Genomic DNA, 26,348 nt, shown 5'->3' with positions numbered 1-26,348 from the left:
CCTAATAGTGAATATGAATCAAAATCTCTGTCCCATCAGAGCTGAGAAAGACCTAAGCAGAAACCTTCAGTTTGGGTGGGTAACCCACTTCTGCAGAGCAAGTATCACCAGGAATGCAAAGTCTAGATGAGTTTCTGTAATACAAATGTTACTGGCTTTACGTAATTTTACACTCCATTTAAATCAGCAGTACTACATTGGCACAAAGACAGGATAAACAAACACAGAATCAGACCCAAAATGTGTGGAAGTACTGATAACAGAGTGTGGGATTTTAAAATACATAGATTAGCAAATGCAAATAAGCTCTAATTATCCCACCAGAAAATGTCTGTTTGGATTACTTTATGAATACAACAATGCAAGAAAGAAAGAAAAACACTGGAGACATACCGTAAAAGTTTTTCTTACGTATGGGGCTCCAGGCATCAAGAGCTCATCAGCAGTCACAGGTCTCTTTAATACTGTGGAGATACCAAAAGGAATATTCAACATAAACACTCCTCTGGAGCTTCTCCTAAGAAATAAGATACAGTTTTGGGATGCAAGATCTTTTTGGTCCCACTTCCCACACAGTCCTTCAGTTCTTGCAGACTTCCTTGAAAGTACTAAAAAAAGCAAAGACAAGACAGCAGAATAGCTGAGTACAAATGCTGAGAGCTTTGGAAAAATCAGGGCGTTTAGCCAACCTACTTTGTTGTCTGCAATCAAGGTTCATTAAACACTATCACAAACAGAAGTGGAGGTTCCTGTGTCCAGTGTTGAAAAGACTGACCAACCTTCCTGACACAGAGCAGCTTTTCCTTCTGGCTCGTTCTGTGCGTGTTGGGTGCTCTCTGCTATTTCATTGGAGTTGGGTTTGAATCACAAGAATTAATAAGAAAATTCTGCTTGAGTAAGGAATTATCCCAACAAAGAGATTTTGAAATTGTAGGCACAGACATCTAATCCCATTTAATCCAGGGACAACTTGAGTAACCAATAGCTGGCTGGGATTTTACATGAAAGGAAATACCAGTGAGTTTCTGTAGGTGATTCTCCATTGCCTTGCTATGCCTTGGGGTAATTTTCATGGTGATGAAGTTCTGCTAAATCAAATAGATTCTGTGTACTATTATTCATCTGTCTATAAATGCTTCACAAAATGGAGAACAATGAAAAGACATATATGGTTCTCCATGTTTGCCTGTTTCCCCTCTAAAATCACAGCTGCTTGTCATTTAGTGATAAATAATTTTGATGATGTCTGCCTTTTCAGTCACAGGTGGAAGATAAAATTTCCCACAGATGGTATTTGAAGACATTCATGAGTTTCTTGATGACATTCATAGGAGCAGGGAGAATTCTAGCATATGAAACTGTATCTTTTTGTTTGTTTGTTTCCCCATGGATTTTGACAAACTGTCACATAGACAGTGTTACACTTTGTAGAACATGCCTGGTCCGTGTACAAAACCTCAATAATTATGATCATTCCACATGCCAGAATCAGGTAAATCATCCACACGGGACCCCTTATATGCCTCCTTTCATTATATCTTCAGAGTTTTTTTTGTTTGATGATTGTTTTTCTACATGACTGGTCAAGCCATGACCTGGGCTTTTTTAACTGTTTGCCTGCATGAGAAGTCCTCTGACAATAACTAAACCTCTGCCTTATGTTTATTATCACACAGATCAGAGACATCCACTGGGTCTGGATATCAGGAAACTTTTAGTGAAAAAAAAAAATTCACATACAGTCGAGCAGAGGATTAAGAATTCCTCCATAGCATTTACGTCTGACAGCCTCATGTTAACCTCAGTGAGATGATGTGTGGGTCTGTACTTCACCATGGGACAAATTACCCTACATTGCTGCTAAATGTAAAATTCTTAAAAATAAGGCTGTTTATAAGCCCACTGCTGTTTTCTTTCAAACATGAGCCTGTGAAAGCCATTCAGAGTTTGAAAACTAGTCCTAAGGGAGAATTTCTTTTAAAAAATTAAGAATGTAAGAAAGGGCAACATCAGCCTGTCCTTTTCCTTCCAATGTTGTGTAATCACCTGCATGAAAATAAACTCATTCTCACTGCTCATGGGTTGACAATTCATATGTAATCAGAACCATAAATGAATGGAATAGTCAGCATGCTTCAGATAACACACAGAGCTATGGACAGTGCCATGAATGCTGCTTTATCTGGCCCAGAAAATATTCCACGATGTAATCAACGAAGTATTGGGACCAAAGAGCTCCCCATACAAAATCTTTCAGAGTGTTTATGGGAAGTCTACCTGAGAGGTACTCTGCCAGAATATAACACTGTGCCAGTCTTCATACAGAGATAAACCTATTGTATATATTGGAGGTTGGTGCTGAATATCCCACAGTATCATACTCTAAGGATGAGATGACTACCAGCATGGAGAGCATTCCCCTAGGCTGGACAGCAGGTCTGGTGTAGGGGGGTTTGGCTTTGGGACATGCAATCCTACTGACTCCTTCAAATTATTTTAACTTAATGCCTCATATTGAATTCCCAGTAGAGTCTAAGGAGAGGGAAAGAAATGAGCTAAAAGGAGAGAGAAAGAAAATATCCTTGTAACTATGCCTCTCTTTCTGATGGCCACTCTGCACAGCAGGAATGAAATGCATTCATCTCAGGGGGGAAATCGCCAATGTTTTATACAGGATTCACACAGTACTTGAGGCACTCTCTAGTAATCACTTCAAATGCCAGCAACCCTTTGCAAGTAAAGTTTACACATAGCCACTGAAGCCTTCCCCCATTGTACAACACTCCTCATGCCATTAGCAGAGACCCGGTAAATTTGAAATAATAAGGAGCACAAAAGGCTTTGATGTTCAGCACTGATTCTGAGGGAAACAGGGAGGCTGAAACAATACCTATCCTGGTCTGTTTCCCCTTCCCAATTGTACAGTAAGAAACAATTCTAAGTGAACTGTGGAAGAATGGGTGTGTTTAACTGTATGGTGTGGGATAGGATATCCTTTTAGAAGGAAAATACCCTTCAACACTGCTTTACCTTCCTAAACAGACGGGTGTAAGACCTAAACAAACAAAAATGTTAAAATGGTCCCAGCCACACTGAAACAATGCTGCCCCTTTCTAGAGAGGCTGTTGTTTTCTGAGTCATATTATTTCATAGCAGCCACTGGATAGTTAAACTCTCCTCTGACTTGCACCAGAGGAATGTCTCTTGGAGGAGATTTGAATTGGTTCAGAGCTTGGCAATGGAGAGACAAATCTGGGCCTCTGACTACATGTCCTCCTAAGAGATAAACTGCAGTTCAAACCACAATTATGGGCTTGATGCAGAGATTATTGGAGGCAGGCGTCTGGCTTGTGTTCAGCAGGACTTCAGGCTAGAGGATGATAATAGTCCCCTCTGGCCTACAAAACTTATGACACTGTGAATTTTTAATATGTACTTGGGAAGATAAATGCGATGCCAGGCATTCTTCATGTCACCTTCTTGGCACGTCTGCTCCCTGTCTCCCGTGCATCGTAAGCAACGCTGGTGCTCACCAGATTTGGGGTTGCAGAGCACGGGTGGACTGCTGCTGAGTGTTGGGCTGCTGCTGAAGTACCCACTGCTGCCACAGCTACTCATGCTGCTTCGCCGTACTGCCGACACGATTTTTATCTCCTTGGTGGGACTCACTACAAACAGAAGGAACACACAGAGAGAAAAAGAACTGGCATCAATTATTAAACACACTTCCCTGGTTTCCTCAGAAGCAGTAAGCCATGCCTTTGCTGACAACACTGGGAAAGGGTTACTGTTGTAGCTAACACAATGGCTGAACTGCTCCCACTGCAGTGTCTTCTAGGAACCATTTCAATGCAGGGAAGTAGGTTTTTCCAGTTTTTGTTTTCTTTCACAGTTATGTTTTAAGTTCTTAAGCAGATATTGCTGTCCAGCAAACACTGCTGGATCTCTTCCCCTCACTTTTACTCCTCTCAAAAATTCCATATAGAATGTATGACAAATTACTTCAGACTTGGGTCATTTTAACTAGTTCTCTTTGTCCATGGACATCAAATTTTGATCAGCATTTGAAATGCTACTGGTACAGATACAAAATCACCCTAGGGAACTGAAGATCTGGTAAACTGAGTGCATTGGCGATCCCTACGAAGCGGGGCACACGATACCAAATCTTTGCTTTTTTGTTTTTCAAACAAACACTGAAACCACTTGCCCAAAACCAATTTTTTAACACCCCATAGAGTCACGTTACAGACAGCAGAATTTTTAATGACTCACCTGAGAGGAAACTGGTGTGTTTTCTGTTGTCATGGTTCTGCTTGCGCAGGCAAAACGGGCTGTCGTGGCTTTCTGGCATCAAGCGAGATTTCTCAGTGAGCAGCTCCATTAATCGCCGCCGCCGCCGGAAATTCATTCTGCACTGGTAGAGCAAGTCATTGTCCATAAAATGGTGCTTGTTGGACACTAGGAAAAAGAAATGGATAGGAAGTCTATGCCTGGTAGGATTGAAATTTGAGCATACTACTCTGCAATGTGTGCACCACACACCTTAGTGTAAGAATCACAGAATTGCCAGGGTTGGAAAGGACCTCAAGGATCATCTAGTTCCAAGCCCCTGCCATGGGCAGGGACACCTTCCACTACATCAGGTTGCCCAGAGCCACATCCAGCTTGGCCTTAAAAACCTCCAGGAATGGGACTTCCACCACCTCCCTGGGCAACCTGTTCAAGTGTCTCACCATCCTTATGGTGAAGAACTTGTTTCTAACGTCTGATGTAAACCTCCTCTCCTCTAGCTTGGATCCATTCCCCCTAGTCCTATCACTACCTGACACCCTAAAAAGTCCCTCACCAGCTTTCTTATTACCCAGAGTTCTTCAGACTCATAAAAAGGAGGAATGTGGTCAGCTTCACACTTCACATATGTAGCTTCAATATACATGCTTTTTGTAGTGTCAATAACAAAGTAGGAACTTGAATGACCATTGCTGAAATGAATCTTATCCACTACCTTCATTAATGACCAACACTTTGTACTGTCAAGTGGAAATGGCCATGTTTATCTTTTCCATCCGCTCCCACGCATGCTTGCTCTGTATGCTGTTTGCTGCTGGTGGTCACTACAGACCAGGCTTAGCTCCTTACATCAAATGTTTTGTAAACTTGCAAGTGTAGGGCAGGTTCTGGGAACTCTGTCTTAACTACCTTGTTTGGAGCTACAGGGCAGCAATGAATCAAGACCTGTGTATTTCCTTTCTCTTGTTCATCACAGACAGTGTGTCCCAGACACTTCCTGCAGGCCACTTCCCCGGCTTCGCGCGGATACGCAAGGTTTCAGAACAGGCACTCGGCCAAAAATAATTTCTTACATAACGAAGAGAAGTCTTAATTACAACCTGTTTTGACATTCAGAGCAAATCCCAGGTTGCTGGTGTCAGAACGCTGAACCTCCTCACACACTATAGCATCTCCATAATGTCTGTGTGTTTGCTGCCATGGATGCTGCATCTCAGTAGTCATAAAAAATGCAGCAGTTGGAGGGAGCTCTGTGCCAGATCTCAAAAGTGCTCTGACTCCTTCAGGGCCTGATCACAGAAAAGCCCTCTAGAGTACCCCCTGCATTATTACTGCAGAATCTTAAACAGATGCAGTACATGTTTTGGCTGTGTTTTCTCCATCTTCACCTACCTCCTGCGACCACATTCCAAAGAAACAATCTCCCACAATTATCTTTTCCATGGAGGATCTAGATTCTGAATTTACCTGGGCTATAAATTGCATTTCTTCCAATATTGAATCACAAGAACTGGTGGGTTTGACATATTTATATGTAAAGTGTAAACAACAACATAGATGTGTTATACATGCATGATATATGTCAGTGAAGTCTTTGAGTACATGACTCAGTCACTTGGCTTCAGCCTCCCTACTGCAGACACGGATTTTTTTTGCCTCGGCCTTTGCTCATGCCAGGGATGCCAAGTCATTCAGACAATAAAGAAGACGCCAGTCCTAGATGTGATCCTCAGGGCACAGCTCTACATATGGATAAAGAAACTGCCATATGCGGTCAGACCATATGTACATCTTGCACTGAAGCATGTCTCTTGTCTGCCTGGGCCACTTCAGAGAGGGGATACTGTCTGTACAAATGGGCTTTTGCCTTTGGGACACAAGGAATAATGAGGACAGATGAGCTTTCTGAACTGCTCATGCTTGTGCCTGAGCTGCCATGCAAGCCATCTGCTCCAGAGTCTTGCAGCATGGTGCAGGCTCTAAGGCATTTCTTAGAGTTTTCGAAACAGGCAGAGTTTTGAACCTCTGCCTTTTCATGATGAAAGCAGAAAGGTCACGCCAGTCAGACAAACTGTGATGTTTCAAGTATCACCTATACAAAAGCCCCCTGTTACCTGGTTCTGTTGAAGAGCATCAGAAAAGCCAGTGCCACTTGGCTTTTGGTGTTGAACCTGTTGTTTCCTCCAATCAGCCATACCCATCCTCCCTGAGCAAAATGGCTTTGCTAAGTCAAATTTAACATTGCAAGTCAATCTGTTACTGTGTTCGGAACCATCAATTACTGCAGGTATACACTGCTGCTGTGCTCCTCATTGTGGATACATAGAGTATGCAATACCATTAAACAACACTTACAAACCACTATTTTTGAAGAACGGAAATAGAGGAGGAGAGACTTGGAGACTTACATCTACAAGATACACATAGGATTTGCTATCAGAGACAGAGATGTACGTGTTTGCAGCTACCAGTCTCATTTTAAGATCACTAACAGTATCTAGCAATAGCTTAGCACATTACTGCAATAACCTGATAAAAATACCAAAAAAAAATCTTCCTTTTTAGTGACATCTTGAAGAGTTCCCTGAAAGATAAAACCACAAGTCCTACTTATTCAGTGTGCTGCTGGGATCCATAGAAGCAAAAAATTAATTTGAGTTGGAAGGGACTTAAAGATCACCTAGTTCCAACCCCCTCTGCCATGGGCAGGGACACCTTCCACTAGACAAGGTTGCTCAAAAGTCCCATCCAATCTGGCCTTGAACACTTCCAGGGAGAGGGAATACAACACTTCTCTGGGCAAACTATTCCATCCTCATTGCAAAAAATTTGTTCCTTATGTCCAGACTAAATCTACCCTCTTTTAGTTCAAACACGTTATTCTTTGTCCTGTCACAACAGGCTCTGCTAAAAAAATTGTCCTCATCTTTCTCATGGGCCCCCTATAAGTATTGAAAGACTGCAATAAAGTCTCCTCTGAGCCTTCTGTTCTTGAAGCTGGGAAATTCCAACTCTCTCAGCCTGTCCTCATAGGAGAGGTGCTCCAGCCCTCTGATCATCCGCATGGTCCTCCTCTGAACTCACTCCAGCAGGTCCATAACGTTAAATGAAAGAGGGCCCCACAAATATTCCCTTGGAAGTAGAATTTGTTTTGCCAACTTCGTAATGCAAGAAATATTAGTATGGATTCTGATTCGAGTTAAATACTATGGCACTGCAGTTTTTAACTAAAACTATTCTGTTTTGTTTTTATCATTAACTGAAGTGCTCTGACAGCCTTCAGAAATTATGATAATCAGAGATTGACACACACTCCTCTTGCAGACATCATAAAGCACTCTGAAATTCTAGAATAATCACTGGCCATGAAACTAGGTAATATAAACTTTTTATCCCAAGACACTGAACGTATTTGACTTGTTTTGACCAAAATATTGTAATATTTAGATAATTACAACAGCAAAGCTTAGATCTGACACTGAAGTAATTCATCCCTGCCGTAACTATTTTAGTCCATGGGAGAGTGAAATTCTATACCCAAAATGAAAACAAGTGGAAAGGGTAAGACCAATGGCTGTATGTTGTAGAATATTTGTAGATGATTTGCACAAGAAAGGGTTTGAAGCCAGAATGCTTATGACAAGTTAGCACTATTACAGAAATCTGGAGTGCTCATTTACTTTTGTAGTTTAATTCCTCATTTCTATTGATAATTCACATTTCATGTGAGAGTGTGAGAATAACACTGTCCATCCTTAGTTTGAGCGAATAACTTATTTGTAGCACCATGCAATTTTTTGCATATTTAAGAGGAAGCTAAAAAAAATAAATAGCAGTAGTTAGCTCAGACTGCCTCCTTGTACATACACGATCAAATAAAAGATTAAAAGATCTCACCAAAATTACTTATGTGTCCCCTAGGTTTGTTTTTGGGGTTTTTTTTATTTGTTTGTTTGTTTGTTTTTTTGTTCTAAAACAAAATAAATCACTTGAGAAATTCATGATCTGGGATGAAATATCCATGCTGTGACTCTGCCTAAGGATGAGTGTATCTGCAACAGTGTGGAAGAAGAGATATCCAGACCATGGATCACAAGGAAGAAGTTGAGGAGAGGCAAGCAGATGATGGTTCAGGCTGCTTTTGAAGCACTCCTCAGCAACAGTGGCTAATGAAATAATGCCCTCATCATTGATAAATCACAACTGTGTGAATGCCACACACACAGCAGGCACTGAAGAGGTTTTGGGTACGCTCAGGACATGTTGGGTGAGAGGTACTGGTGCAAACATGGGTGCTCAGCTTGACTACTGTAGCAGTCCACATTTGCTGCGATCAGCAGAGAAAAGTGGCAGTGAAAAACTTTTGCAAGCCAGTTGCAGAATGCTGAGAGGGCTGCAGAGACTTGCTCAGGAGGGATTTCGTTAAAGGTAATTTAGAGGTCGTTACCTCAAGCTAACACAAAGTGTTGACTTAGAGGCAGAAGCAGATAAACTTGTGGCAGATCACAAGGCTCATGCTCCAGCTACCTATCCCTCTCATGGAAGTTGTTGCCTCCAGATAAGGACTGACTTAACTGGCTTAACTACTGAATTAGTTCACTGCCCTTCAGAATGGAGCACAGAAAAGCACACTGGCACCCATTCAGTTTGTTTTAAAAAGTCAGGCCATAGCTGACATGTATCAAGGCCTGTATTCGTACATGATGAGGATGCTGCAAAGAGAAAGCTGGGGTGACTTCCTGGGTTTCTCATTCCAATTTAGTTCACCAGTGCTCAGGTGGAAAAATGCCCATATTACAATGTGCACCTTCGGCAAGAGAAAGAAATGTACCAGAGAGAGTAAAGTAAAAACATGGTGACTGGCAATCTCCAAAATCATGAGCGCATTAGAGCATTTATGGTCCTGAAGGGAAAGACACTAACATTAACTCGCAGTCATCCATGCAAGACTTTGGAGAGGCAGAGTCACAACCCATCATCTCCAATGTACAGAGGCCACAAAATTTATCCCAGAAACAGAATTTTAAAACTGTCTTTTAATCTTAGAAAAACACAGGATACTTACATTTTAAGCAGCTTGTAACGACCACTTTACTCTTCCCCTTACAAGCTGTTCAAGCCTTCAGTTACTTTCCCTGCCTGACAATAAAGATTTAACTCAAGGCTGAATTTGTTTAACTTTAGCTAATCCCTGGACTTTGTCACACCTTCATGAGAGTTATGTAAGACCTGGCAGAAATCTTTGTAAAGAAGTCTGTGAAGTGATGAAACCAACTCTCAAACATCTTTGATCAGATGAATAAATAAGAGCCTTTAAATTCTGACTTTTTTTTAGCCATCTCCAAGTTCTCCTTTGAATGTCTTTATCTTTCCTAAAATCCAGCTATCAGAACTGCATGCTCACAACTTTACTCCCTTTCTCTCACTTACTGTTGTTCTTTTTGCACGTCTCAGGCTCTCAGTAATAGATACTGCAACTCTACTGCACAAAATCCATAAAAAGGGAACAATTTGTGCCCCATACATCTTCCTTTCCCTCACAGCATTGCTACACACCAATGAGCAGAGAGCCTGTATTCTCATGTCCTAAGATGTATTGCCTCCTAGTTATACCATTAGTTACACAAACCAACACCTCTTTGGGGGTAATGACCATTTAATTAATAGAGTTCAATTTTTTATTTACTGTCTCATCTATCCCTAGAGCTTGCAAACTTCATTGACAAGGATTTTAGCTGGTAATTTCCCATTTACATTATAATTAAGAGAAAAAAACAGTATATTTATTTTAGCATTTCTCTGATTGGGAGCACCTAACGTTGCAGCTTTGCTGCTTCTTGTGCCTGGTTGCTTCATAGCTTCTGTCCAGATACATAATATATAAATTTAAACTGCAATGTCCATGCAAATCTTTCAGCTTCTGATTCTGACATAAAATCCTGGGTTTTGCACAGGGTTCAAACAGCCTTTTTATTCTTTTGCAAGGAGGGTGATGTAGGGCAGAGACAGAAATATTAGCTTTACATTGATTTCATAGAACTGAGGGGGCTTCAGAAAGTACAAAAGCCTATTTTAACAAATGGTGTGACTCATGCCTTAAAAATTAGGCCATTTTCATAACTGGCTTTTCCCTCAAATCCCTCCTACCACGTCAATTCCCCATGATTTTCAGCACTGATAATCTGTGTACATCTCCACCACCATGATTAATGCTTTCTACCAGACCAAGGCTGCAGTTCCCAATCGGCCACATCCAGCAATGCACCTCAGCTGCTCTGCACATCTCCAGAAACAGAGCGCCGTCACTGAGTGATCCCATGGCTGGAACCACAGAACAGGAGTGGTGGGAAAGAGATCAAAGTTCCCCAAGGAGCCGGATGAGCAGCTTTTCTCAAGAATGCAGAGGACATGCCGAAGTGTGCGCTTGTTTGTTTGTGTGAGTCTGTGCTCGTGCTGGGGTTAAGAGGAAAAGGTCATAAAAGCATTAGCAGAGTATATGGACTTTTCACTGCTCATCATCTGTCATGTCTTTCCTCACTTAAAGACAAAGGCAGCACTGACCTCTTTCTGGTGGTGCACAACACGTTTTCAAGCCGTTTGCTGCAAAAGGCAGTGGTCTCAGTCTATTTGCAAGTACACTTCATCTTTTTACTGAGTTTTCCTCTGTTAAAATGACATTAACCCCAGCACTTTTGTGTTGAAGCTGGCATGAGGCAGGATGGTTTCGAGTAACAGCAGCCAATATTCAACTTAATCCACGACAAACCTGCATGAGATCGCTCTAGACCTTCAATACTAGTAGCTGCAACAGTCTGTGTCTTCATATAGCAAGTCACAGGTGACCACACCAGTCACGACCTCCGAGGTGGCAATGCCCCAAAAAGGTCAATGGCATACCAAAACCAAACACAGGATGATAAGACACATACTGGTAAGCTGCAGGGAGTGACTGGGAGCTGCTGGTCTATCTGAAGGAGGTCACAGGCCAAGCTGCCCTTGACAGCTCCCAAAACTTGCCCAGAAGAAGCACCTGGCTCCAGCCCGGTGTCCCTTTGCTTCCTCACTCCTGAAGCAGAACCAGTGTATAAAATGGAAGGAAACAAACCAACACCGTAACAGAATAGTTTCTTTCAAAAGTGCTTCTCTCCTTGGATAGCATGCAGCTTGCTAAATCTCTCTCCTCTCTGCCTCAGGCCTTTTGCCAGCTCAGTTTGAGGTCCTTGCCAGAGAAGCTAGAAGTGTGTGTCCCCCCCACTCTGGCTTTTGTAGAGCAAAGGTGAGACAGTGAGCTTGGAAAACACTGACCAGGTGCTGAGACCTGCACAGTGTGGCTGCTGCACTTTTGGCTGGTCCTTGCCACGGCTTCAGGCTGTCCACCTCTGCCACTCCCTGCCCCTCCCTCTTCCACTGCTGCCTTGCACATGTGCAGCTGGAGGAGAATAACTGACACTTTTTTTTCTGCATTGGACAATGCTTTTCCCACTCCTCTCAAAGCCTTCCTGTTTTTCTAAAGCTAATCTGGCATCTGCAAATGCATTTTAATAATGGCACCTATTCAGATTAGTTTCCTTTTACACATTGATGAATTCCACCTGCTTGGAGCTCCCTCTGATCAAGGAAGACAGACTACACATGGTGAGCAAGCAGAGGAGCCTCAGGTCTTGGATTCCCTGTACCATATAAATACGACAGTTGTATTTTCACCTTTTATGAATGTATACATGCTATGTAGACTGGAGATAAGCTCACCTGCAAATGTACTCAACTGGCATGTTAAGTTCTTGACAGTGCAGCTCAGCTGTACTAAATAGTATTTTTTTCTCATTTGTATTACAAGGAATTTGCTTTGAATGGGCAACAGATGTAAGCTTGAAGTGCTCTACCTTCCACCCACCCTCTTGTACAAAACTGCAAGGCAGATTCTGGCCCTGAAATACAAAACACAGAGAACTGTTCCAGCTTATGCGAGCTAAGGGTGAAGCCAGTAAGTGTGACCAGAAGTCCTAGAACAGTAAATAGATCCAAAAAAAGAGCTGTGACATGATTTGAGAACTATGCCTTCTGAACTGTTTCAATGAACTGTGGTATATTCCATGTGGCACAAAGAATTCTGGACAACTTTTATATTGCCTTTAAAGTATCAGGATTACAAGAGAGAACTGTCAAAAGTTCCTCAGTAACTGAACTACAGAGTGTCCTGCTCTTATTAAAGTGGCATGTTCTGCTGAGTGCATTCACATTTTATTTCAGCTGCCTTAAATAGGTACACAGAAAGTGTTTCTCTATACATTCTTCCTTGCCAGTAGGTTTCCATCTATTTGCAGCCTATTTTCAAATACACACAACTTACTCTAGCATGAAAAGCCAGTGTTGAATCACACACTACAGCAGTCATTTCAGTTTGTATATGAGGATTTATCATCTATAATTTAGCAAGTTTACAGAACACAGCCAACTGCTTTTCTTTGCTTCCAAATAAAGTATGGAAAGTACAGTTTGTGGCAAGGGAAGCAGAAGATGAAAAAGCCCATCTGGGTTTTTTTTTTTTTTTTGCTGTTGCAGCTGTTAAAAACTCAAACCCATTCTCTGTCAAAAAAATAGAATTCAGTACTCAATCTGAAAATAAGTCTTCATCTTATTTAATGCATGTCTTATTCTGATTCATAGAGCTTGGGGCTCTTGCAAAAACCAAACCCATGCCTGCTTTAGAGAAAGACAACTGCAGGAAGAGCATAATAAGAGCATGTACAGTAGGAATCTGAAAGACTGTACAATTACATACAAAGTTCTTGTTCTGTGATTTTCCTATTAGGGCAAAATAATGCAAAGTGGTCTCCAGATCTGGCATTAGCAGTTGAATTACTGTGGGTGAGGTTACTGTCCCTATCTATGTGAACTGCTTATTTGTCACACATAAACAACTGAGTGGCTCTGCATGGCATCCGCTCAGAGGAACTGGGCTTATAATGAAAACAAACTCCTGTTGCAGCACTTTGCAGGACTTCAAAGGCTAACTGAAGATCTGTGTTTTACTGACATAAATCATGTAAAAATGTGATGGTTTCTTATTTTTAGCATGGAGTATACACAATGAATACTTTGATATATCCAGCAACTGATGTGATCCAGGTGTTATATCAACTAGAGAAATGGTATTTAAAAACCTACGTGTTAATTTAGAAGGAGAAAACTATAGCTATTTAAGTCAAAGATTCATGGGATGATGGTTCAATGGCACTTATAAATTGCTACCTGCAGTTGATACTTCCAAGAAAACAGGTTCCAAAGAGAAATCTCAAATTAAGGAAGAAGTGTGTATTCCCTATATATGGCAAGTTTTCACGTAAAAAGTTAAGAAATGTCAGCTAATCATAAGCAATACACACTTTACAGAAATTCTAAATTAGAAAGATTTTCAACAAAAGCAAGCAAAAGGGATGCTTTGTTAGATATTTAAATTTATTTCCACAATTATAGCAAGCTGCCAACTGCATCATGCTCCTTAATGCTTAAAACTAAATGTGCTGATCACCTAGTTAAAGGAAATGTTGCTGTATAAAGCTACAGTCCTTGCAAAGAATAGGGAAAATTAAATATGTGTCTTAAGAGTTTTCTGCAGAGACTGGAGATAGCATATGTCAATATTTACTGTTCTCACTAAGTCATTACAAAATGTTTTTATTTCTGAAAGTAAATCGTACAGCAGAGTTCTGCTGATAGAAGATTAACTCTTGTGAAGTGGCAAGTACCTGCTTCTCTGCTAAACCAGAAGAACTTTTGCCTGCCTTGAATACACCAGATCTGGTGAGGTAAAATTAACTCAAAAAACTTTGTAAAGCTGAAAAGTATTCTAAAGGTGGGGTAGAAGACACTGGTATCATGACAAAGACATCTTACCACATATTTACTACCATTATAAAAACACAGCACTGGTAAAATGTTTCAAAGAACATTTTTGTTACCCAGTGATGTCCAAAGACATTTTCCCACTTCATTCAGGAAAGCAAAATCTATGGCCTTTCCAGAATTTATCAGTCATGTTCCTCGGCTAGTCTGAGGTCTGACCTCCCACAGCAGAGTGGACACCCAGGCAAATTGCTTTGTGCTGAACTGTGCTCCTGTCACTGCTTGGGGAAGGCGTTTGAGGGATGTCAGAGAGATAGTAACACCAAACACATGCACTCAAAGCTAAGCAGCAGCTTGTGAAACAGCAAGAGCAGGAGAGGTGATATGGCACAGGCAGGTGAAAACTGTGGCTCAGCCCCGTGCTTCTCAGACTCTACCAAGAGAGCAGCACACACTGTACTGCCTGTGGTGCAGCACAACCACCACATGCTTACCCTCTGCAATACGCTGAAAAGTACTTCTAAATGTACTGTGGTTTGGTTGCTGTCATCCCACAAAGTGCAGGTCCTATCCTAAAAAGGAACTGATTTCTCTTAACTGTATTCACCTGATTTTAAAATGGAAAGTATTCCTCGCTTGAGATTCTACACCTTAAACCCTTCTGCAAGGCAGGCAGGTATTTCTCCATCCGCCAAGCTTCCATACCTAACAAGTCCTTGGAGGAGCACTGGAGGACTTAGCCTGTCATATCAGTGGTACTGTGCTGCTGGGGCTGCAGGTGCAGGGTAGGTGCAGCAGTAAGTGCCATAAGCAAGTATAAGCCAAAACATCATGCCAGAAAAAGCTCTGTGGATAATCTCTTTCCTCCTTGGACATCTCAGTATCTCTGTTTTTCAGACAGAGCAAGGGCTGTGTCTGTCTGTGGATGCTCACACTCTGCCTGCTCCCAGCCCATCCTTGCTTTAGTCTGACCTATTCTAGAGCTGGCAGAGAACTTCCTTCTTCTCTTGCAGCAAAACGCTTGTGAATTTTGACCACAAAAACTAATCTTTCTAAACATTTCCACATGAAGAGCTAGGAAAGATCCAGTTACTGCATACCTCAATGTGCTAGAAATGGGGTTTTCTACAGCTGAGAAACTCTTTCTGTGCACCTTCTGCCCCTGCCCTCATTGAATGCACATTACCATGTTTATAATTCTCTTCACAATCTTTATTCCTATATTCTAGGGAAGACCAGCAGTGTTCACAAATGCAAAACAACTGGCAATTGCACTGTCAACACAAGCCTTCAAGAAATGTACAGTGCATAGCACCTTGCTACTTTCTTATTATTCTGTAGTACCTGGAGGTACCAGTCCATAGCAAAGGACATCTGGTTCCTATTAGTGAAAATGGTGGTTTGTGGGTTGCAATTTGTGTGTGACAGTGGAATTTTGGAAGGAAAAGATTCAGCACTTAAAGCATGTTTCGTTATTTTTATGTATGGCAATGGAAGCATGTCCAGTTATACATGCCCAAAGAGATTAGGAAGATTATTTTTTAACTGAAACGTTCGATGTTTATACAGCATTTATACAATTCCTCTTAAACTGCTGTTTTCCTTTTTAAAATTAGTATTGGTGTTTGTTTCCTGTGCAAAACCTGGTTTTTGTCTGACCAATTAAAGTGAAGAAAACTGTGTCAGGAAGCTGTTTTCGATACAGTACTTCAGCTGCAGGACAGAGCTTCTCCAAGTAATTGAAATGAAAGTCAGTATCAGTAAAATAAATTGCACAATTCCATTATGACTGGAAAATTACTACTGAGACTGGCAACTTGATGCAACTATATCTGTTACTTTCTATTGCATTAAGTAAGGTAATAAATACTTTCTAAGAATAGTAGAGCAAGCTTTACTTTATTCCCATGTTGTGAACACATTACTACTCACTCCTCAGCAATCGATCAAATCTCTGTCTTTGGTCACATCATGAGTTTCAAATCTCCTTCTAATAGGCTGCTTTGCATGTTCTCTTGACTGCTAGAAGAGAATAGGCAGGGGATAAATCTGCAAGTCCATAAAAGTGAGCACAGCCAGCAGTGCTCAGGAACCCCCCCCAAAACCTGGCTTGATGGGGGCAAAAATATTTCCCTGCCCAGGTGCACTGCTGAGTATTTGCCTTAGTTAAGGAAATAGTTGATGTGCATCAAAAACCACATCCTGGCTTTCACAAACAGCAAAGTAAATCCAGGTCTGCATCAATGTCAAGTTCTGACTTTATTTCCTCTGCAAAAACATCACTAGCAAGGTAAATCACACTTCTGTTTGGTTTTGTTTGTTTTGGTTTGGTTGGTTGGAGTTTTTGATTGTTTGTTGGGATTTTTAAAACAATAATTAATTTTACATTTTATATAATACACAGAAAATGCTTGGGTAAAAATAGGAATGAAATCATTGCTGCTATAAAGAGGAGGTGTGGCAGGCCTTTCCTGTCTGTCAAACTCCAAGCAGTTGGCACCCTATAAATCATAGGAAGCACTGGGGCAATTATAGAACTGAAAGTTAATTATTGTGAACATTCAGAAGAAGCTCCCAGTAACTGGAAACCAAAGATAATGTGAGCATGATGGCAGCCATGAAGGAACTGTGTAGGTCACTTATATTTCTTTTTTTCTCTATTCCTTAAAACTAATTTTTCTCACAAAGCAACAAGCAACTTAAGTCAATCTAGCATCTTGTATATTAGCAACCTGTTAATATCATCAGTTGCTTGTCCTCTGTTAGAATCAGTGTTGATGTGACAACTTTTGAATCACCAAGATCTGATTACTTTCCCATTATGCATTAAGCAACATAGCTAACAGCTTCTACCAGTTTGTTCTATCATCTCCTGGCACTCCTTCATAACTCCTAGAGGCCCTGCAAAATGTTTATGATGGAAAATGCCTGGTCAAAGAAAGAAGGGCAGCTTGCACTGAGAGTAGATGATGACAACATGTAAAACAGATTTTAGTGCCAGGGGTGACAATTTCTTCACCATTGGAGCAGTACTGAGAGAAAACAATCTCCTCTATGCCTAACAGTGCAGCTTGCACTGAGAGTAGACGATGACAACATGTAAAACAGATTTTAGTGCCAAGGGTGACAATTTCTTCACCATTGGAGCAGTACTGAGAGAAAACAATCTCCTCTATGCTTAACAGAGGGAGCTCCCTGATGAAGGTGTGTCTGTCAGCCACACTGGGCTGGACCGTGAAGAAATACTTGATTCCTGCCTCAGAGAAATTACACCACCAGCACCAATATGACAGCAATTCAACTGAAAGTGATACCTTCTTTCTTGCTCTGACACTAGAACAACTCCGCAACATGACCAAGAGGGAAAGATGCTTGTCTACAAGGAGAGTGTGCTCTGCCCCTGTCAACAAGTAAGATGATATACAGAACCTGTCATTTTTAGACTACATAGAGAATTTAGCTTATTTATGGCTCTAATTCCTATTTGATCCTTACAAAGCTATTGACTTCAATTATATGTATCACTGATAACAAGTTCCACAAGTTAATCACTGCAAGCATAGGAGCACTGATTTTCATCCATGTCCTTATACTGCTACTACACAGTCCCATATTCCAGCTGTGTTCTGCATTTGATGCGGAATTTTCATTAACTAATACAATGAGCTTTTGAAAAAGCTACCTTTCTATTAAATACAGTCCCCTAGACTATTTAGAACTTAGACATATTATGACCAAGAACATAAGAGAGTCTCCACATGATTCAACCTGAAGAAAGTGCTACAAAGGTCTAGCTTTTGCTGTCTGGCAGATTTCTCACCATGCTGTATAATCCCATGCTCCAAAAGTCTGCGTCCGAGCTGCTCTGCTTCACTCCGTGTCGTGGCCTCTCCCTCCTGGATCAGCCAGTCAATGAACTCTGATGCCACAAAGGTTCGTTCGTACTTCACTCCTTCCTCTTCCCTTGCTTGCAGAAGAGTATTTTCAGAATTCATCAGCCTGATAGGGGGGAAAAAATTGGTAGGGAAAATGGTTCTTCAGAAAAGCAACTCCAGATCTATTCTGACAAATCTCACTGACATTAAGCAAACATACATGAACATTTCATTGACTTACTAAATCTTTCCCAAAGCTATGAATCTAGACTTGGGATGTGAACTATAACTGCTTAGTGAACAAATTTAGGCTTTATATCCCTGTGTGAAGTTAATGCTCTCTTGCTTTTTACCTAAAAGAAAACAAGAGTTTGCAGTTTCCCATTTCCCCTATTCAGTCCCACTTAGTGTCTCTAAAAGTTACTGTATAATCAACTTTGAGACAAAATAAGCCTAAAAGCACCAGATTATAACTAATGTCTTTAAAAAAATCCTATTTAATTTCTACCTGTAGCAGGACTATGGTTTTGAAAATTCTCCCCATATGCTCTACAACAGCTGCAGATAAACCCAAGAGGAAATAAATCCAAAAGGTGGTTCTGTGGTTTGAGTGGCTGATGAATATTTAGCATCCAACACCCAGTGATACAGCTGCAATCAGTGAAGATACACATCTGAACATATTTTGGCATCTGAGTCTACACTTCTGTGCCTCAGCTGGCTCTGTGTAACACCAGAGTTCAGAGGAAGACCATGAGGTGTCTCTAAATCTCCCAGCAACTGGCATGTACCTAGCTTAAATATGCTAATAAAACTCTTCTCAGTTCAAGTAACCTACACAAATGACACAATGTAAAAAAAAAAAAAAAAAAAAAAAAAAAAAAGAGAAGAAGAAAGCTAAGTAAGGTTGGCAGCTTGAAAGACAGGTTGGAAGAAGAATTGATAATTGCTTCCTTTCAATACAGAATCCCGCTTCTTTGTTGTTATTGAGAGACCAAGCACCATAGTCTCCTATTTATTAGTTTAATTTTTCTCTATAGTAATTTTATCTATTATAGGCTAATCACAGGGTTAGTGGTAAGACTCTGAGAATAACAGCTCAAGAATGGATGGTTATTTTTGCCATGTAAAACTAATAACTCCCTTCCCTTCACCAACTATTTTAATACTAAGCATATAACTGAATTACAACAGGAATATTCTGGAAACACATTATTTTAGCCCTTCTGATAAAAAAATTCAATTTCATGTACATGAATTAAATTTGATGTGAGCTATCTTTCTTGAACTGCGACCACATCCACAGTTCATGGACTATGGCATTGACTCCTTTGGAAGAGAAAAGTGGCAGAAAAATCTCTGCCATAAGAACACAGAGAAAAGTTTCACTTGGACTTACAATGAGGAGGTTTGACATAACTCAGCCCCTGTGATTTCACCACACAGATTTATTTCCCTGGCTTTAATATGAGCTAACCAGAAGCCTCAGCTGAGTGTGTCTGACCACCAGGCAGCACATCAGCAAGCTAGACAAAGGCTGCTCAGCCACAGCTGTATGTCAGTGGCAGATATAATGAACAGCTTGTTTAGATGTGGGTGTCTCATTGCCAGCAACTCTGAGCTGAATAAGGATGAGGCCAAAAGCAAAAGCATGTGCCACAAGGGACAAGGTATTGACATTAGAACTGTTGCAAAAACTTTATTCTTTTTTCACATTTTGATTTAGAGGCAGCTGCATGCAAGGCAACATTTTGTTCCACACTAACCACATCTAATACACACAGTACTCCAAGGGACCATCTTTAAATGTGTCTTGTTCACCAGGCTTTTTTCCACCCAGAAAAAAAAAAATTACAGACCCAAAGCTTGTGTCTTTTGGTACCATCTGCTGCATGGTTACCCTGAATCAGTTACCCAGGCTCTGTGGGCACCAACTAAAAAATCCTCAGGATTATGTTAATTGTTCTTTGATGAGTCTGTAATTAGTTGTCTAGATCATTGAAGTTGCAGATAAAAAGGTCATTGAAAAAGAGATGCTAATAGTCAGATTTTTACAGAGAAACAAAAAATTTGGAAAAATATCAAGTAGAAAAACACTCAGCTTGACATTTCACACCCTTCTGCATGTGCCCAGAATAGCACTGCAAAAAAATTTGGACTTGTGAACAAACAGACACGACAAACTGACAGTTTAACAAACCCAGAAACAGCAATCCATAGACTTAGATGGCTTACTGAGGTAAATCACTGTAACTCCACAGCTGTCAACAAAGCTCTACCAGTTTACGTCAGCTAAAAACCCAGAATTGGAAACTGCCTCTACCTCTTCCATTTTCTCCTTGTTTCAAAAAATCATGAGGCTATTCACATCAGAACATATTTGCTAGAAGTGGTGTTATCCTGCATTAAGTGAATGTATTTGGACAAACACTGAAATCTAAGCCCTCTTCAGAAGAAAATGTAAACCTCGTTTTGCCTAAATGACTGCACCAGAGGATAAACTTGGCTTAACCAATGATGAGTGAAAATGAAAGTGATTCAAAGAATGCAGTCTCAGAATTATCTGAACGATTTGCTGAAATGAAAACCATAATTCTGTACTTCTATCACTTGGAAATCTGGTTGAAAAATCTCAGTTGAAGTCAACATCATGAGACGACTTACAGCTCCTAAACCTCCAAGCACCAGAAACAATCCTACATGTCTGATCAAAACCTACAAAGAATTGCAAACATCAGAAAAATAGAATGCTTGCACAATTTGGGTTTGGTTTGGTTTGTTTTTTTAAAAAGCTGAAAAGTCTGTGCAGGATTTTATTCAAGATTTTGGAGGAGGGTTTTGTTCAACAGGAAATATGTTTATCTCATTTGATCTATCTGGTCAGTCCTATAGAGTATGAAAACTGATACAAACCTCAGACTTAATTATTCAACAACTTTCAGATAAAACTGTAGTAAATCTAGTAAGTTTCATCTCAACTTGAACCTCATATTATGTTCACAGGAAAGATTACCAAGGTTTGCAATGATGTGCACGGAATCTTAACTGAATACAGAGACTGATTTTGGATCTTCTAATCCCACGGGTATGACCACTGAAGATGTCCACAGTAGATCAAAGAGGCAATGCCACAAGAGAGGAGAATTCAGGCTATGAGGAGCTTTGTGTTCACACAGAAGACAGACAGGGCAAGAGTGATCCTTAGCAGGGGGACAGTCCTAACGTTCCCATGTCTCCGGGAAGAGCATGGGGAATTTAACCCAAACAGCCGTCTGAATGCAGGGAACCTGCCTACCTCTGCCCATGCAACAACCTGCTGGTCCTCCTAAAGCATTTTGCTCATTTTACCTATTGAGAGCACAAATGTGCATGGACTGATCTTGGACTCCTGTCTGCAGTTTTGGCAAGAACAAACTACACTGGCTTCTGAATATAACAGTAATCCAGTCCCAATGTGGTGGGTGGAGAAGAGCAGGAAATAGAGTGTCTATCTTAAAACTAGCAAAGCCTAGTGAAGATCAGCAACATCTACAAAATTAGGCACAGCTTTTAAAAATATGCTGGATCCAGATAGAATTCCTTTGGTGTAGCTGCATGTCTCTTGCTATTAGTCCTAGAGGCATTTTGATAAAAAAGTTAAATATGCTGGTGACTTCAAATCTGTGCAAGAATACTTTTCTCCAGTTGTTGTCACTTGACAACTATTTCAATTGCTCCAAATATTATCTTTCTCAACACTATCAGCAAACTGGTACAACAGATATATTACATATACACACATTTAATTGCGGAATTCTTTCTGTAACAGTCTGACTTTCAGTATTAGATGTTGAGTTTAAAATGCATCCAATGAAACTGTGAAGGTGTTGATAGAAGCGTACATGGACAAGGGACATAAAAAAATGCAAGCGCTCTGCACAGGGGATCTGCCACAATAAACCAAATGAAGCTCATGTAGCCCAGATAGGAGTTCTTTTATCCCAGGATGAATGCAAAATATTTCAAATGATCCATGAAGAATTTTGACTAGCTTTAACTGTCACAAACTGGTTTTGAAACACCAAGTATTTTTAATCTATACTATATTTAGCACTCAGAGCTGATTTTAAAAGTTTCTGAACCCTTTAGATATGTTGCCTAGAAGCAACCATCTCCTGAGAACACAGTTATATTTAGATACAGGTGCCTGCTTTTGATATTAACTCCTTTCCCAAGATGGGAACAATCATATTATTATGAACATGTTTCTGCTAGTATACTGTTAGACAAACCAGACACTGAACATTGGTTTGAAATCAGTTCTCCATGCAGAGAACTGAGGATGGAAGCAGACACTGGTAGAACAGTGGTAGAACATCATAGCTCCTTTCATGCAAAAGACTGTTAACAGCCCATCAACAAAAAAATATTTTTCTCACAGAAGAGTAGAGCCAGAAATATAGAAAGCAAACAGAAAAAAGGTATGCTACTGTAGACACACTGATTGTTTTTTTCACAGAACAAAACACTCAGGTTTTCACTGAGTGTTGGGAGTCTAAAGGAGCAAATGTTATGCTTAGTAGAAATTTTGGAGGTGAGTGATTTAATTCATCTGGACTTTTTCAAGTGGTGTATTTTCTCGTGTCTTATACAATTGTTATTTTTTTTCCACTTTAAGTAGTCACATTTACTGAGTTTAAGGGAATTTTAAATATGTGCAACAGAAGTAGTGGTATTTATAATAATTGGTTTATATTTCAGTTTAATTGCTTTTTCACCAAATTGGCATTCAGAGCCTTTTAACTTTGAACATTCTATTTATTACCAGCTTTTAAATTTCAGATTTTCCTGAATGCTTTATTCTAAGAGGGAAAGAAAATTACTCCAATCAGAAAACACAATATCTCTCCTGGCTGCTGCATGCTTCAGCTCTAACCAAGCAGCAGAGTGGATGGGATTCAGTCTAGAGCAATAGTTCAAGTTTTCATGAAATAACACTTCACAACTTCTACATTAGTTTGCAGCATATGCCAACAGGCAATTTATTCTCTCTGCTTGAAAGTACCGTGTCACAATCACTACATCCTGAATAAAAAGGTCATTAATTATAGATTGGGAAATACAGTTAATCTGCCTAGTTATTTGACGGAAGTAATCCAGTGGGATATTCAGTATTTCAGCATAATCAGCTGTTTCAAATCTTAATTAGATGCTTTTGGCTTGGTTTTTCTGAAACTCCTTTTAATATAAGCCTTCTTATGTAGAAGCTTTGCAGACTGGAACACTGAAGATCAGTTTTACCCATTATTTAAAATCATACCTCCAGCTGTAGATATGGAGTCTCAACAGATTTATAGCCACTAGTTCAGTGAAATTTGATTCTAATGTTTCAGGTCTTGTGGTTACAGTTTTACATGGCAAATCCTTTAGTAATTGTTTTTACAGAACAGAGTGCAAGGACTTGAATTTACATTGCATTCTCATACAGGATGTATTTACAATCCAGAATATTGGAAAATGCTATTTCATTTTAAACAAAATGCTATAAGTGAACAAAAAAAAAAAGAAATGGCAAAGAGAGAGAAGAGCTATCAACTAAAGTCATGGGACTGCCAGAGCACATTCATGCATGATTTGAAAACCTCTGACTCTTGAAAAATGTGTAGCATTTGCCTTCTGTGGTGCCATTATCAACACATTTTGGATACTGAACACAACATACTTTTCATACAGTCTTTGTCCTCTCATGAACACCTTCACCTCATTGTCCAGTGGAAATGTCCCATCATCTTTTCGGAAGCGGTAGAACAGCTTCACATCCTTAAATTCCTTATGCTCATCGCACACTGAAACACAAAATAAATTAAAAAATCTTCATATAGATGTTAAGAAGCTGAGGATCCACTCAGAGCTTTCACTGCTGAACTTCAAAGCAAGCACATATGAAGCCTAATTCCCTATATTTCTGAGCACACAGCTTTACTCAGTTCTAAAAATTGATGAAAGGCTGGATAAAACTTTCAGCTAGGTAACCAAATTCCTGGGTGAAGTAGATATGTGTTCATCACTTTTGTGTGTATTACTGAGAATGTAAAAAGAGCATTTGTCTGCCATATACCCTGAAAATCTTTTGATTAAAACAGTCTGTTAGCTTGTTTGCTTAAAAGGCCATCAGTGTAGAACACCAAATAATTTAAGGATTGGCAAATTTCTTAAAGTTATTTGTATTGGTTCAGCAATGCTGTAGGAAACCTGAACCGTGCTGCAGAAACAGTTAAAAGTCTCCTGCTCTCTTAAAATTGTCTCAAGTGCTCCACCATGATAGCCTGCAAATGGTAGGTACAACAGCAGCACACTGAAAAACACTAAGGTTTGTAAGACAGCAGCTGACAGTGGCCTCTTGCAAACGCAGAATGAAGCTCCACATAGGGCATTAATTAATGGGAAAGGCATCCCAGCCAGGTCGCTCCTAGCAGTTGTCAGCCCACGTACATGGGCTCACCCTCTGCACCACAGGAGCAGGAACTGGTACCCCTTTTACTTGACAAGAGAAAGGATGCTCTGAGCATCCTGCAGAACCTGTCTGAACCTCTCATGAATTTACCCTAGCTCACTTTGCAAAGTATCTTATTAAATCTGAGTGCAATACATGAATATTTTAAATACCTGCTTTGTGTATATTATATACACAGATATATAACATTTATACAAAGTTCCAGTGTGCAATTGTATCCTAAGTCTGTTAAAGATTTAAACAAGCATTCAGCCATAAAACATCTATTGCTCAATTAAACAAAGTCACTCAGGCATCCATGCAACTCCTCACTGACATTTTCTCAATAGAGGATTAAGTAGTCAGACTTGAATACCCTATAATTACTTTATTCTTTAACTATCTACTGTGAGTCCCAGTTTCCATAACAACCTAGAATTTTAATTTAATACTCAAGCAGAAGCTGTAGAAGTGGCACTCATTCCATATGTGCATTTCTTACTTTAATTAAGGTGGTGTTAGTGCACTGCAGATAGCAGCAGTATTGCTGCACATACAGTGACCCCTTGCATAAAGTCAACATTCTAATACTATACATTTGAAATCAATGGCTTGTATCTTCTTTGTTTGTGTCCCTCCTAGCCTTTATGTGCACCAAAAGGCAACTGAATGCTACCGCTGAATTGGAAGTCTCCTTTTCATCAGTGTAAATTGTTATTCAAGAAGCTGAAAGGAACAGATTTCAAATAGACAACCAGTTTAGGAGAAAAATAATCTGAGCACTCAGACCACTAACTTTCTTGCAGATGTACCAGCACTTATGTTTGTGCAGCTGGTGTGAAGGACAGGGTTAGAGAATTAATCCACGTGAGAAAAATGACCTTTTTTTTGCTGGCTGATTTTTCAAATGGCTTTTTCAGCTGGAAAACTGCTCTGGGGAGCAGGGAGGGTGAGGGCACCAGAGAGAGGGGACAGGATCCAGCTGGGGCTGCTCAAGAAGCAGGGAAGCAACAGCACAGTCTCCAGTGACTTCCCCACCCTGATGGGTGATGGGGAACATCACCTACACCTCTTCAGCCTCTCCAAGTTCCTTGCACCACAGGGAATCTTGCTCCCTTCCTGACAGGAAAAGGATCCTACCTGTCCTGTACTTGGAAGAACAGGAGCTGGATTTCCCTGTTTCACAGCAGTCAGTAAAATTGACCTCAGAACTTTTGAGCAGCTGACATTGCACTTACCATGGTGGATTATGCTGTGATCCAATAATTTCTGCACCAGTTTAATAGCTGTCTCTCGGTCTGAGGCCTCTTTATGGTCAATCAGCCAATCGATCAGCTCTTTGGCAACAAAGCAGTTCGGGTAGGTCTTAAGGTGGTGACGCCGATCTTTAATGACCTTTTCTTCATGCAGTCGGAGTCTGGGGGTCAAATCAGAACATGAGTATTGAGCATAAATAGGCTTCGTAACTACGAAGACCGGAATAAGAATGGAGCAGATGAACCCAAGCCCTGCTCACAGGATGAGCTTTGCAGGTGTCAGATGAAGAGGAAGAAACTCAGTCAGACAGACAGTGCTGGCATCTGACCACCAGGCAGTTCACAGCAAACATTTGTTATAACTTTAAATCCCATACTTGGAAAAACTGGTTTTCTGCCCAGTGGAAAAGACCAAAAACTGAAGAACAGCACGGTGTGCTAAGCCTGTTCAAATATTTCCTATAGGTCAATTTACCTGAGAGTAATTTTCTGGAATTCATTTTCTTACATTACCACTAACACATTCCACATTACTCTTATTTTGTGGTCCCACTGCAGTAGATTTTTTTTCATTCAATTTTTCAGCTGTAGTTTCTTCCTTGGTTG

At 40.3% G+C, this 26,348-nt stretch overlaps 1 protein-coding gene across 1 annotated transcript in view; it reads right to left on the bottom strand.

Annotated features, from left to right (window-relative positions):
- Window positions 1-26,348, bottom strand: part of DEPTOR (DEP domain containing MTOR interacting protein) — a 69,410-nt gene that overhangs the window by 19,810 nt on the left and 23,252 nt on the right. Inside the window, exons 2-7 of the mRNA XM_054385384.1 lie at window positions 25,725-25,903; window positions 23,716-23,839; window positions 17,960-18,138; window positions 4,276-4,461; window positions 3,534-3,668; window positions 394-464 (exon numbers count right to left, since the gene is read on the bottom strand). Coding sequence (XP_054241359.1) covers window positions 394-464; window positions 3,534-3,668; window positions 4,276-4,461; window positions 17,960-18,138; window positions 23,716-23,839; window positions 25,725-25,903 — 874 coding nt within the window. The remainder of the gene's footprint in view (window positions 1-393; window positions 465-3,533; window positions 3,669-4,275; window positions 4,462-17,959; window positions 18,139-23,715; window positions 23,840-25,724; window positions 25,904-26,348) is intronic.

The sequence above is a fragment of the Indicator indicator genome, chromosome 12 (genome assembly GCF_027791375.1).
Source record: "Indicator indicator isolate 239-I01 chromosome 12, UM_Iind_1.1, whole genome shotgun sequence".
NCBI lineage: Eukaryota > Metazoa > Chordata > Aves > Piciformes > Indicatoridae > Indicator > Indicator indicator.
The sequence above is the reverse complement of the archived record's forward strand: the minus strand, read 5'-3'. Positions and strand labels throughout refer to the sequence as shown.